This window comes from Carassius auratus, chromosome 10 (genome assembly GCF_003368295.1).
Source record: "Carassius auratus strain Wakin chromosome 10, ASM336829v1, whole genome shotgun sequence".
NCBI lineage: Eukaryota > Metazoa > Chordata > Actinopteri > Cypriniformes > Cyprinidae > Carassius > Carassius auratus.
In genome coordinates this window covers 3,737,825-3,751,990 of record NC_039252.1, presented here as the reverse complement: position 1 = coordinate 3,751,990, position 14,166 = coordinate 3,737,825, and the positions used below count along the sequence as shown (strand labels likewise).

Genomic DNA, 14,166 nt, shown 5'->3' with positions numbered 1-14,166 from the left:
TGTCTTGAAGGTTAATAGTCGTATATCAGTTTTGGAATCTGGTTCCCTAAAAATTAACAACATCAAGAAAGAGGACGCTGGACAGTATCGCTGTGTGGCCAGGAACAGTTTTGGAATCGTGTACTCCAAACCAGTCACTATTGAAGTGCAAGGTATGGCTTAAAATAACTTTCATACTCATTCAAGTATTCTTGTAATTTTCAGGTTTTCTAATGCAATGACATTCCGACAATTTAAGTATGACTCTAGTGGCCAAATTCATTTGAGGTAACTTTAGGTTTATGGGCCAATGACAAAATGATTGCACATTGATTGATTGAAAAGGTACTGTATATCAAAATTAACCTCTTTCATGATGAGCACATAGTAATTTATTATTATTATTATTATTAATAATAATATTATATTGGTGCAACCCAACATTTAAAATAGCACGATATTTGACCTTTGACCAAATTTGACCTTTTTCATGGTGCATTATTCTAAAAGGCTAATATCGTATTACCTTTAGATGGATGGTTATACCATATTAAATTCTTAGTCAAGCTAGATTTTATTTATTTATTTAAGATTTTCCATTTTCTTATTCATTATTGGCTTTCCTGTAGCTCCTGCCAAGATACTGAAAGTTCCCAAGGAGAAGAAAGTTCAGATCGGATCAGAGGTTACGCTGGAGTGTAATGCCACTGGCAACCCTATCCCATCCATAACTTGGCTTGAGAACGGCAATACGGTAAATCCTCTACTGTACTAATTTTCCCTCTTTCCCATCTTCCTCTTTGCCACTCTCTTGCTTTCCTTGCTTGCTCTGTCTCTATGGAGCAAATGAATTGTACTTTCATCTCATCTTACTGGACCAGAGAGCAGAGCTCAGTGTGTTCTTGTTCATGTCAGGTGGCATAGCTCAAATGCACTGTCAGATGCTTGGGTCTGTGCTGCCATTAAGAGGATTCAAACTATAATCATTCCCCAGGCCGCGGATCAGACAGCAGCAATAAAGTTTAAGCCGTATTGAGATCAAGAAAGGAATTCAAAACACCTCAGAGCTCTTATCATTATTTGGGATCATTTTGCGTTGTGGATTTTGGTAGACAGCAACAAAGAGAACTGAAAACTGATCAGTCTCACTGGAAGATATTGTCTGAAAACAAGCATGTAAGTCTTTAAACCAAAGAGAATCCAAGATTCCGATTCCTCAGGCTTCTGAACAAGCTGTCCTCTCTCTGTTTTCATTTGGACACCAGCAGTCTTATTTTAATACAATATTTTTTAAGATTTGTGTAGATAAATATTGGTTTGGCTCAGCGGCTGTGGTTGAAACTTCTATTTTTTGGCATGATGTGTTATAACAGTAAATAGTGGAGCAGAGAATGATCTCTCCGCTTGAAGACATTTATGTCCTAAATACAGGAGGGTTTAACCCTTGGATGACCAAACTGCTATATTTTCTCTTGTGTTTGGGTGATCTTTTTGTTGTAGAATGTGTTAGGTTGCACTGGTATTTACTACTACTTTACTATACTAAGTTTGCACATATGTGCTTTCGTTTATGCACAAAGATTTTATTTTGATTTAATTATTTTAGAAATATTGTGTTGACAAACATACTAATTAAACCAGATTTTATTTTATTAAAATGTTCTTTTTTTCTTGTTTAAAATATCATATAGAAGACTTCAAACAAACAAACAAATCAAACAAACAATCAAACAAACTATTTACATTTAACAGTCGTTTTATTTATTTATTAATTGCATGCAAAATAAAAGTTTTTGTTTACATAATATATGTGTGTGTACTGTGTATATTTATTGTGTATATATAAATACAAGCACATACAGTATACATTTAAAAATAATGACGTGTACATATTTATATTCACATAATTTATATTATATATATATATATATATATATATATATATATATATATATAAATAAATTTAATATAAACAACTTATCTATCATGTGTGTGCATTTATATATACATTATAAATATACACGGTGTGCGCACACACACACACACACACACACACACACACACACACACACACACACACACACACACACATATATATATATATATATATATATATATATATATATATATATATAATGTAAACAAAACTTTTATTTTGGATGTAACTAATCATTTACAGAAATCTATTTATTTATTTATTTATTCATTGATTTTGGTAAATCAAGTTAAAATACAAATACATTTCATTTTACGTTTAATGCATCTAAGCACAATATTTTCACATCAAAGGGTGTTTGCAATCATCAAAGAAATACATTTTAATGTATTTAAACTTTTGATGACTGTGCTATTATAATAATTTGTCCATTTACCTTTTTTTTTGGTATTTGTGGGACATACGTATATGATAAAAATCTGATTAGTTACTCTAATTAATAATCTATCTATACTTTTAAATTTAAGTCAGTTGATATTAATGTGATTACAAGTAACATATTGATTTAATGGTTTTAGTTATCTAAGTATAATAACCCTACAATAAAAGTTATTACATTTATAAAAATATAAAAGGTATTTCAAAACAATAGTAATGCATTATTATGTTGTGGCAACTATGTTTAACAAGCACCCAGGCAGAATTTTATTTTATTTTTTTTTATTTTTTTTTCTTACATCAAAAGTGGTTTAATTGTACTTAAAGACCAAATCATTAAACACTCCACAATCAATGTCCTTTGCCTTTGGAGCACTTTTCACTAATAATCGTATATATAGTAATAGTTTAAAAAAGGCATTTATATTATGATGAATAGTTAGAGCTGTCAGAGCAGACAGATAACGTCAACGAGATGAACTTTGACCTCTGACCTCCAAAGCATCCCTGAAACCCGTGAGATGTTATTAGACGCTTGATTAAAACGAGTCGTCTGAGTGTGTTTCTGGCAGGACTCGCGGCTCATTAGTTTTCTTTAGCCTGATGAAGTGCCTTCTAAAATCAGCTGCATGAGCACTTTGTCAAATATAGAGCCGTGATCGACATTCCTACAGGCTCTCATGATCGTCTCATAAACTCAGCAAATCACATTAGCAAAATAGCAGGAGTCTTAGCACATCCAAACGATAAATAGAGGGATTTGTTATAATTGTTGGAATAATCATGTGACCCATCACTTCTGTTCTTTTCTATTCTATTCTGCACATATACTGTACAGTGGAGATCACTAGTGACTATTTTGAACTCCAAAAACAATGAGTCTCCAGTTGCAGGGTGTATACGTTCTGTGCTATTAAAGATAATATTATTGTTGTTTTATTTACATAGTCATGTTTTATTTATTACATTTAGTGGATTAGATGAGCCATATATATGTACATCTACGATCACACATGAGCTGAATTTTGCTTGATGCAGCAGTAATAACTAAAAGCTGTTATATTGCATGGCTACTTGCCAGACGATGTAATCATTTCTACCTTTGAGGTCTACAAAATTATCATTATTGTGATTTTTTTATATTTTTTCATGTTCTTGAAAGAAGTCTCTTCTGCTCATCAAGGATGTAATTATCTGAGCAAAAGTACAGTAAAAACAGTGATAATGTAAAACATTTGTACAATTTAAAATTACTGCAAATATAGTGTAATTTATTGCTGTGATCAAAGCTGAATTTTCAGCATAATTATTCCAGTCTTTAGTGTCACAGTCATAGTGATTTGGCATATTTTTATTATTATTATTATTAATGCTGTTGTGCTTCATATTTTTGTGTAATATGTGATTTCTATGGTTTTCAGGATTTGAATTTGAATTTGATGATCAGAATGTTCGAAAGAACTGCATTTATAAAAACTTTTTTTTTTTGTCACTTTTGATCAATTTAATACATCTTCACTAAATAAAAGTATAATTCACATGAATGAATGAATCAATCAATCAATCAATCAATCAAAATTGGTACTTAATAAATAAAAATGTATGTTTTAATGTGTAAGTTACACATTTTTAGTAAGTGTGCAGTTAATTCTCATATTGTATGCTCAGAAAGTTTTGGAATGTTTGTCCTCTTCCCGTATTTGTCACTACTGAAACACAGTGATAATAATCACATCAGAAAGGTTAAATTGACCTATTAAGATTTTGCTTACATCTAGATTGTAAATATGTGTTTTTGCTATTTTCTTTTTCCAGAAGTAAATCATTAACAATTACATTGTTAACAATATTTCAAGTGTAAATTATGATATGTGTATTTTGATAAAAGTCTAAATGCATAAATAAATACATACATTTACTGTATGCATTTAGCAGATGCTTTTATCCAAAGTGACAAACAGTGCATATATTATGTATTATCCCTAGAAAACAATGATGACATGTTTCGGTAGTGACAATTTTAGATACTTTTAAACCTAGCTCAAATATGCTAATCAGCACATGGTTTGCTAGCACAGTTCTGAACATTGTACGGATAAAAAAATAAATGTTATGAAATAACTCCCCAAAAAAGTGTGCTTAGTTGCAAAAAACTGTGTTCGGTAGTGATGTTCATTAAATTTACACATATATTTTTCAGACTTTTGAACAAATTTACCTCCAAATGATTGGACCTATCTACTCACACCTTTGTAGCTATGAGAGGGGGGACACAGGGATATTCACTGATCATACATTCATGGGTTTAATTAAAATCAGTCTTGACCAATAGACTAAAACTTTCACTGTTTCGGTAGTGACATGAAAATGTGGGACATTTCTTTTTACATCGTTTCATAATTTACATATAAATATATATAATTAATTTAATTTTCTTTATTTTTTGTGGGACAGCAGTATACATACTCTATAGTCTTCTGTGCCTTTTAAATTGCACATATTGACATCAGATGTACAGGCATCAGAGTGTTTAAAGCTTGTGAAGGAGTACCTGCTATGACTTATCTGTTGTGTGTAGATTTCTGGCGCGTCAGTGGAGGAGACGCTGGTGGATGAAGTCATCGTGTCTGTTCTGCGCGTGGTGGTTCATAAACCCGCTCTCTACACCTGTCAGGCTACTAACCAGCACAGCGGAGGAGCCAACACCGTCAAAGCCACGGCTAAAATAACTGTCTCAGGTGAGCTAAAGCAACAACGCTAAATCACGACCAATTCATATGTACTTTACAAGGTGGCTAATTCGTAGGACCTCATCCGTACGATTTTGTACAATTTGTCTAGACCCCAGTGACGTGTAGGTTTAGGGGCAGGGTTAGATGTAGGTCATTCGTACAAATGTATACAAATTGCACAACTCATAAAATAACAATTAATTTGAGTGAGTTCGTAAGAATTTGTACGAATCAGCCACCTCGTAAAATACGTGTGAATTGTCATGAGATGGGACTGAAAGCACTGATTCCTAGACTGTCTGCTTCTTTGTCCCTAAAAATCCACAAATTTCTCACAAAATGTCATAGATATTGAAATGTCTTGATACCCAACTGTAAAAATAACTACAATTATATAAAAATAACCATTATATGACAGTAACAATAAATAAAGTGACTGTGCTATTTAGCAGGAGGTAAGGTTAGCATGGTAAATGTTTATATGGGTTAAAAAACCTGAGTATAGAAGTGATACGAAACACTATTGTATTATTTGTTGTATTATTTTGAAATCAACATTTATCCGAATACTAAGGTATTTAAAGTGCACTGGTGTACACTACCGTTCTAAGGTTTGTGGTCAGTGAGATACCTTATTTTATTGACTGATTAATTGATTGAGAGAGATACATTATTACTTTTATGCTGTAATGTTAAAAAAATATATATATATTTGTCATACTGCCTTGGTAAACGTCACAGTACTAGATCACACAGTCAGAGTACCACGATACCACTGGAGTGTGTTATTGTCAGGCTGTGATGTCAGCAGTCATAACGTTTTAGCAAAATCAATTTGCAATGCTTCTGTTAATAAAGGCCCATGAAACAAGTCTTGTAAACACCCCCTCACTGTTTCAGCCATATGCTTCCCCGGCAGCTCTGTGTAAATATGAAGTGACTGCTCTTGAAGTTTCAGCAGCTGTGTTTCTGCTGCCGGTATTTCACTCAGCTTCCTCTGTGTTTGTAAAGCTGTTCTTCTGCCTCCTCCAAACCCCGAAACCATGCATCCTCAGGCAAACATGCCCCAAAAGCTGTCTTGTGTCACTTGAGCCATGCACAGAATGTGTACAATACGATTAGGACATATTACATTGAATTATTGCATTAACTGAGTCATATATGCTTTTGTTACCAAATAAATTACCAACAATTCCTTATTACATGGATCTCTGGTAAACCTCAATCTTATTGGAAGTGGTATCTAAAAAGAAAGACCTCAAGTCCGTAAACTGTGTGCTTCTGTGAAGTCGGTTCTTGAGTCCTGTCACATTTAAAGGAGGAGGGCCGTTAAACTTCACACCTGCTGTATCTGCAGAAAGACCCCCGTGCTCTGTGTGTGTCCTCGTCTCAGTCACACACACTGTGCCACAGAAGCATGCTGAGGTCTACAGCGTGGATGTGTTGCTCTCTGACATTAAACAGATATTGTTTGTGCTCTTCTCTCTTCTTGGGTCTGTTTCTGGTGGTGGACTCTGGATCCTGTATCTTTCCCATAGAATGGAGGTAAGAATGTAATTTACATCCTATTAAGTGGTACTTTAACATGCAGCTTAATACAACGTGACCCTGTGGCCGTATTTTCTCTATACGGTTTTACCTGGTAAATCTGACAAAATCTGTTAGGAACAGCAAATTTCTAAATGCATTGCATGACTCAAGCTGACTGCTCATGAACTCATGAGTGTGCGTTTAAATTGAGTGGAGCTTTCACTGGAAAGAGCCGTCAAATTGAGTCAGTGTGTCTCTGTTGATTGAAATGATAAATGCAAGCATACACGTGCTGGATAATGCAGTACTCTCCCGCCGCAAACCAAACGTGCCAGATGGTCTAAGTTACACATGAACTTAAATAAACCGAGCTATTATCTGACAGTACAGATTCAGCGTCTGGATGCAATTAAAGCAAAGTTACAGAGAATGAAGTAATTGTGAGAACTGCACTTTATTCCTGTCAGTTGTGCAGTGTGTACATGAGTCAGCACGCAGTCATGAGACAGTCATGTATGGAAGCCTTGAAGAGACATCATTATACAACTGAACTATTCTGGCCTGCATTTCCTAAAAGCACCGTAAGCTAAAATTCTGAACATTGTAGACCCACTGAAACCAATGGAGTTACGATCAACTTAAGCTTACGATGCTTTTGGGAAACACAGCCCTGTTTAGTAGCATTTAATGATTGAGGGCAAATAAGTAACTCTTTGACAAAGTACAAACTCATAAACACAGTTTGTTATTATTTCCGAGGAAAGGAGAGCTGTTATGTTTAAAAACCATCAGACTCACGTGTTTTATCTGACATACAATAAAATTAGTAAAATATGTAAACTGAAGGATCCTATATTATATATATATATTATATTAAATGTGGTCTTTTTACTTTAGCAAGCTTTAAGACGGTAATATATTTAAAAAGAATATACTTTATTTTGAACTAAATGTAAAGTTTTCAGACACTTGATCACATGTTTTTTTTTTTTTTATTAAATGAAACTGTAAAATAGTTTACATTTATATTAAATGCAATTATTATAATTTAATAAGTGCTTTTTACGAACTTAAATACGACTTAAGCACATCTTTATTTGCTAAATTAAATGTTTAATGTGATTTCTATACAAACTTAGCATTTAAATATATTTGCAATTGCACAATTGAAATGATTTAGTTGCAACAAAATGCATTTAAATATATATATATATATATATATATATATATATATATATATATATATATATATATATATATATATATTTCCTTTAAATACAATTATAATTAAAATGACAAGAACTTTACATGTCATTTACCTATCAAAATGAAAAATAAGTCAAAATAAGTGCACTTCTTTAAAGCTTGACAAAAACATCATGCATAGAGAAGTCGTCCAGAATGCTTTTGCAACCATAATGCAACCCACACAGAACACCCAGAAACCACACAGTATGTATGTGTTTAATGTTGCATTGTGATGTCTTATATGATCTAGACTGTACAAAGGCAGCGCAGGCTACTGCAGCACATACAGAGGCGACGTGTGTCGGAACGAGCTCCGTCAGGACATGCTGGTATTTTTTAACTATTCTCTTCCGAACCCGGAGGACGCTCAGGAGTACCTGGCACAGAGCGCATGGGGGGAGCTGGACGGGGTGAGCTCATTCTGCAGGCCCGCCGCCAGATCACTGCTCTGCCACGCCACCTTCCAGGACTGCAACCCGTCTGGACTCGGACCAGCACCAAAACCCATCTGCAGGTAATGCAAATGAGCTGATACCGTGCAGAATATGCATATACCAGAAAATATACAGTAAACCAGAAGAAGCCAAAGAAACATATTGGCTATGTGTCATTCGTTGTTGCCTGGATCAGATTTCCTAACATTGCATCAGAAAAAAGCATATCTTTACAGAAAAGGAAACAGCACTGATGAGCTGTGAGACATGAACCTGTTCACAGAATGACAACCATAAAAATTAGTTATAGATTCTGTGTTTTGGTAAATGGCTGACATTTAGCTTTTATTCTGTTCTTATGTCACCTATAATAACATTTGGAATGTAACTTTTTTTTTTATTTTTATTAAAGACTAGAACAAAAAACTAAAACAAAGCATGAAATTTGACCCATAAAACAAAAAACAAAAATACCATCACAGGATCAAATTATCTACCAGTTGTTATCTATATTTATAAAAAAACATATAAATATAACATTAATATATAAGTCGCAACATGACAAATAAGCACAACACAATGGAAAAAGATGAAACACAACGAAATTAGCACAACACAATGGAAATAAGTTGCAACATGATAAATTAGCACAACACAATGGAAATAAGTTGCAACATGACAAATTAGCACAAGACAATGGAAATAAGCCGAAACGCAACAAAATTAGCACAACACAATGTAAATAAGTTGCAACATGACAAATTAGCACAAGACAATGGAAATAAGCCGAAACACAACAAAATTAGCACAATACAATGGAAATAAGCCGAAACGCAACAAAATTAGCACAACACAATGTAAATAAGCCGAAACACAACAAAATTAGCACAATACAATGGAAATAAGCCGAAACACAACAAAATTAGCACAACACAATGTAAATAAGTTGCAACATGACAAATTAGCACAAGACAATGGAAATAAGCCGAAACACAACAAAATTAGCACAATACAATGGAAATAAGATGAAACACAACGAAATTAGCACAACACAATGGAAATAAGCTGAAACACAACAAAATTAGCACAATACAATGGAAATAAGCCGAAACACAACAAAATTAGCACAATACAATGGAAATAAGCCGAAACACACACACACACACAAAAAATAGCACAAGACAATGGAAATAAGCCGAAACACAACAAAATTAGCACAACACCATGGAAATAAGCCGAAACACAACAAAATTAGCACAACACAATGGAAATAAGCCGAAACACAACAAAATTAGCACAACACAATGGAAATAAGCCGAAACACAACAAAATTAGCACAACACAATGGAAATAAGCCGAAACACAACAAAATTAGCACAACACAATGGAAATAAGTCGCAACACGACAAATTAGCACAATACAATGGAAATAAGCCGAAACACAACAAAATTAGTACAACCCAATGCAAATAAGTCGCAACACGACAAATTAGCACAATGCAATGGAAATAAGCCGAAACACAACAAAATTTGCACAACACAATGGAAATAAGTTGAAGCACAACAAAATTGAAATAACACAATGGAAATAAGATGAAACACAACAAAATGTAGACAACACAATGGAAATAAGCTGAAACATAATGAAATTAGCACAACACAACGGAAACATGCTACACCACAACGGAATTAGCAGAACACAACAGAATCAAGTCACAACACAACAAAATTAGCAAAATGCAATGAAAACAAGCCACAACAGCACAACACAAAGGAAACATCAGAAACTTGAATGAAGTTAATCTGCCGATTGTCCTGCAGGTAACCTCATATACGATGTATATAAATACTGTATTTACGATTACTCCAGAGCACTCATAGATCCACAAAGATTTTCAAATACTACTTAAGTTACGATGGTTTTTGGATATGGTCCACAAGTCTAAGATGATTTGTGTGATCATTTTTACGCTCAGCTTAAATTTACGATACTTTTGGGAAATGCAGCCCATTTGTATTTATATTATATTGTGCACATAGATATTGTATTATATTTAATTTAATTGTTATATTTTAAATAAATAAATAAATAAATAATTATTTTAATTTAAAGAATTAAAAAAATAATCATTTTAAATAATATAAAATAAAATAAAATTTAGTTTGAAATACAATATGACATGATATTCATCAAGCACAGAAACGGCACTTCATAAATAAAAGACTCATAAGGCTATTTAGTAGATGCTTTTATTCAAAGCAAGTCACAGTATTGGAGCAACCTGAGGTTTGCTCATCATGCCTAAGCAAACAATGGTGGTCGACCTAGAAAACGGCAAGTTTTCAAATGCTAGCCCTAAGCTTTAACCACTAAACCACCCATGCTATATATATATTTCAACATACACTGTGCTGTTGTGTCACAGGGAGCACTGTCTGGCTGTGAAAGAGCTGTACTGTTATAAGGAGTGGCGCTCTGCTGAGGAACGATCTCTTAGAGGGTTCCAACATAGCATCACTCTCCCAGAATGCACCTCTCTACCCAGCCAACAAGCAGACCCATCCTCATGCACAGCGGTTCCTTACGTTGGTAAGTGTGACACGCTATTATATAAACATATATTTTTAGTTCTGAAAATCATGTGATATTTTGGGGCTGATTGTCAATGATGTTCATAAAGCATCCGTCCCATGAAAACAATGGGTGTTAGAGGAAAACCTGCCACGTATGGTTCTTGGCAGGACAATGCTGTAGATTTTCTTTGTTTATGTGAAATGCCTCGTGAGGAATGTGAGGACAGCAGACCTGGAGATCGACAAGATTAGGGTGGTTTATAGCCAAAGCATGCGAGGAAGTTGGGGAGATTGAACAGCTGAGTAAATGGTCCTATCTACAGTAAATGTTTCCATGCCATGTTTGCAAGCTGTTGTCTTGCTAAATTTAATGGGAAAGAGCAATGAAATGGTAATTATATAAAGCAGGAGACTGACAATTAGGCTGTGTATCTTCTAGAAGCCTGCACGTCAGAAAAGTATAACTAAACTTAATAAGTAAAATTAATAAATCAATTAATTATTTATTTATTTATTTTGCTTGTTTAATACAGATCTCAATAAAGACCAAGTTACAAGTAAGTGAGAATTTGTCTTTGCTTTCTTCACGGTGGGGTGTAAAAGTGGAAGTTATATTTTATTTTTAATTAAACGTGCATGTGAACTGCTTTGTAAATGACAACAACAACAACAATACTACTAACTACTATCAAAAATAAATCATGTAATAATTACTATTTAGATTTGTTTAATTAAATAATAATTATTATTAATTATTGCATTATTATATGCACAGATACATACATACACAGATATTTACTAACAGGCCTTTGGACTCCAGTTTGCATTAAACAGCAATAATGATCATAAAAGCACACTTTTCATTTTATTTGACCAGTGACAGTTTATTTATTTTTTAGCAACATGTTACAGTGACAAAGGAAGGTTTTACCAAGGAACTCACAACATGACAGCATCTTCCATTCCCTGTCAGCGATGGAACCAGCAGGTAAATGTTTGTTTTGAAGCCAGCATAGCTACATTTACAAATAAAATCTTCCTATACTCTTATTTGGTGCGATTATTTAATGCTTTATATATATATATATATATATATATATATATATATATATATATATATATATATATATATATATATATATATATATATATATATATATATTTATTCTGAAGAAAGTTTAATCTACAAAATCTTGTTATAACTTGTTCTATCTCTTATTCACCAAGGATGATGTCTAGGCCGCATGGGCAGGGAAAATAATGTTAGCTAGTAGATAGGAATGTAGCTATTTATTTAGCTTTCGATTTATGTTAGAGGTAATCCAGCCTGTCTAGCCTTCGACAATGGTTAATGCAGTCATGTAATAAAGGTTATGACAATAATAACAAATTACAATAGATTTGACAAAGATATGCTAATGGCATATGCCAAGATGTTCTGGAGGAGGATTTGACGAGCATTGATACGTTTTAATATTGGGCAAAGAGTTAGAATTACACATATTAATAAATGTTCATTTTAACATGCTATCATTTTCACTATAATCAAATATAATTGGCTATAATCAAATATCAAATAGTATTTTTTTTTTTTTTTTTTTTATGTCACTATCCTCAAACTATAACCTACCCCTGAACAATTTGAATTCTGCACGTTGGCATACACTCAGCGACCTTCAACAGATATGAACAGAGGAAACAAATGTTTTTACAGCAAAAACAATGGAGGGTCAAACTAAATCAATCCAGAGGTTTCCTTTGAAATGAAGTTTTAAATGGAGAAGATTTTGTCTCTTTTCAAAACAATGTGGAAAGGTTTAATGCATGTGGTGTGTTTCAACCTGGCAGTGCTGGATATATCAGGGATAATGGGAATATTGAATTTAGCCACAGAGGTTTGAGTTTCTTGGTTGACCGCTCTGTTTTTATCCCACTCAGGATCCCCATCAACATAGACTCTCTGTAGATGTGATTCCTGAGTTGCGAAATGCAGAAAACTACTGTCGTAACCCAGGAGGAGAGAGTGACAGGCCATGGTGCTACACCACAAACTCTAATGTACGCTGGGAGTACTGTCTGGTGCCCAAATGTGGAGAAGGTATAACAATTTATATCTCACTAATAAATAAGATAAACTAGAATCACGCTGTGAAAATACTTTTTGACTGGGCTAGAATGTCAGCTATCTCTTAAATATGAAACAAATGCTGGTCCTGGCTTATAATTATTCTTCTTTTCTTCAGTTATGAGTGTGAAGACTGCACCCTCCATTACAAAACCAGTCCAGATTTACCCGCCTCCTCCTGTGTCTACAGCCTACTCAATGAGCGTTATCATCTTCGTCATTTCTGGCTTCGCTGGGGCGGCCTTCTTTACCATTCTCATCCTCATGTGCCATAGGCGAAAGAAAATGTGGCAAAAGAGGAAAAGGTAAATAATGGACTGAAAAGTCTCGTTTATAGTAATTTACAGTCATTTAGTCTCTCAATACAATTACCTGCACTACACTGATGGCTCAAACATTTAAAATAGGGTTCCTCAAATCTGGTCCTGGAGGGCCAATGTCCTGCAGAGTTGAATTCAAACCCTGCTCAAGCTTAATTACCTAGTGTTTGGAGCTAAACCCTGAAGAACCCTGCTTTAAAAAGTGTGATCCATGAAGACTGATGTAGGACAGGGTCGAATTAATTTCCATCTCGGCATCAGCATAACTTACTGTACTTGTGAAGTGCTCCTGATGATCTTAATTAGCTATTTCAGCTTTGTTTGATCAAGGATGGAGCTGAATATGCAGAAAGTAAGGACTTCAGGAACAGAAATGTATCAAGGTCTACCAAGTGAGCATTGGTATCAACATCTGTTGTTGGTCCTGAAACAACATTCATATTAAACAATCATAGTCCAGATCTTAAATTTCAAACCCTAACAGGACACTCAATCAAAATTACTCTAGAAAAGGTATGGCCAACCCTGCTCCTGAATGGGATACCATCCTGCAGAGTTTAGCTTAACCCTAATCAAACACACCTGAAATCAAGGTGTTTAGGATGATTTGAAAACAAAGGTTTAATGTAGCAAGGCCTAAACTGAAATCTGCTGGAATGTAGCGCTTTAGCATCAGAGTTGGCTATTCCATCTCCTGAAGGTACACCATCAAACAGAGTATTGCTCTAATTCTGCTCCAACACACTTGTCTGTAATGTTCAAGTAATCCTGAACATCTTCGTGTAACAATATAATCTTCGTAATCAAACACAAAACAGCACAACAGCCCCTCGCAGATGACTGTTGTGCA

General features: G+C 34.1%; 1 protein-coding gene across 1 annotated transcript in view; it reads left to right on the top strand.

Moving 5' to 3' along the window:
• musk (muscle, skeletal, receptor tyrosine kinase) overlaps positions 1–14,166 on the top strand; it is a 29,846-nt gene that overhangs the window by 10,852 nt on the left and 4,828 nt on the right. Inside the window, exons 5-14 of the mRNA XM_026273230.1 lie at positions 11–152; positions 609–733; positions 4,932–5,091; positions 6,624–6,630; positions 8,114–8,377; positions 10,724–10,887; positions 11,405–11,428; positions 11,771–11,859; positions 12,810–12,969; positions 13,115–13,301. Of these exons, the coding sequence (XP_026129015.1) occupies positions 11–152; positions 609–733; positions 4,932–5,091; positions 6,624–6,630; positions 8,114–8,377; positions 10,724–10,887; positions 11,405–11,428; positions 11,771–11,859; positions 12,810–12,969; positions 13,115–13,301 (1,322 nt within the window). The remainder of the gene's footprint in view (positions 1–10; positions 153–608; positions 734–4,931; positions 5,092–6,623; positions 6,631–8,113; positions 8,378–10,723; positions 10,888–11,404; positions 11,429–11,770; positions 11,860–12,809; positions 12,970–13,114; positions 13,302–14,166) is intronic.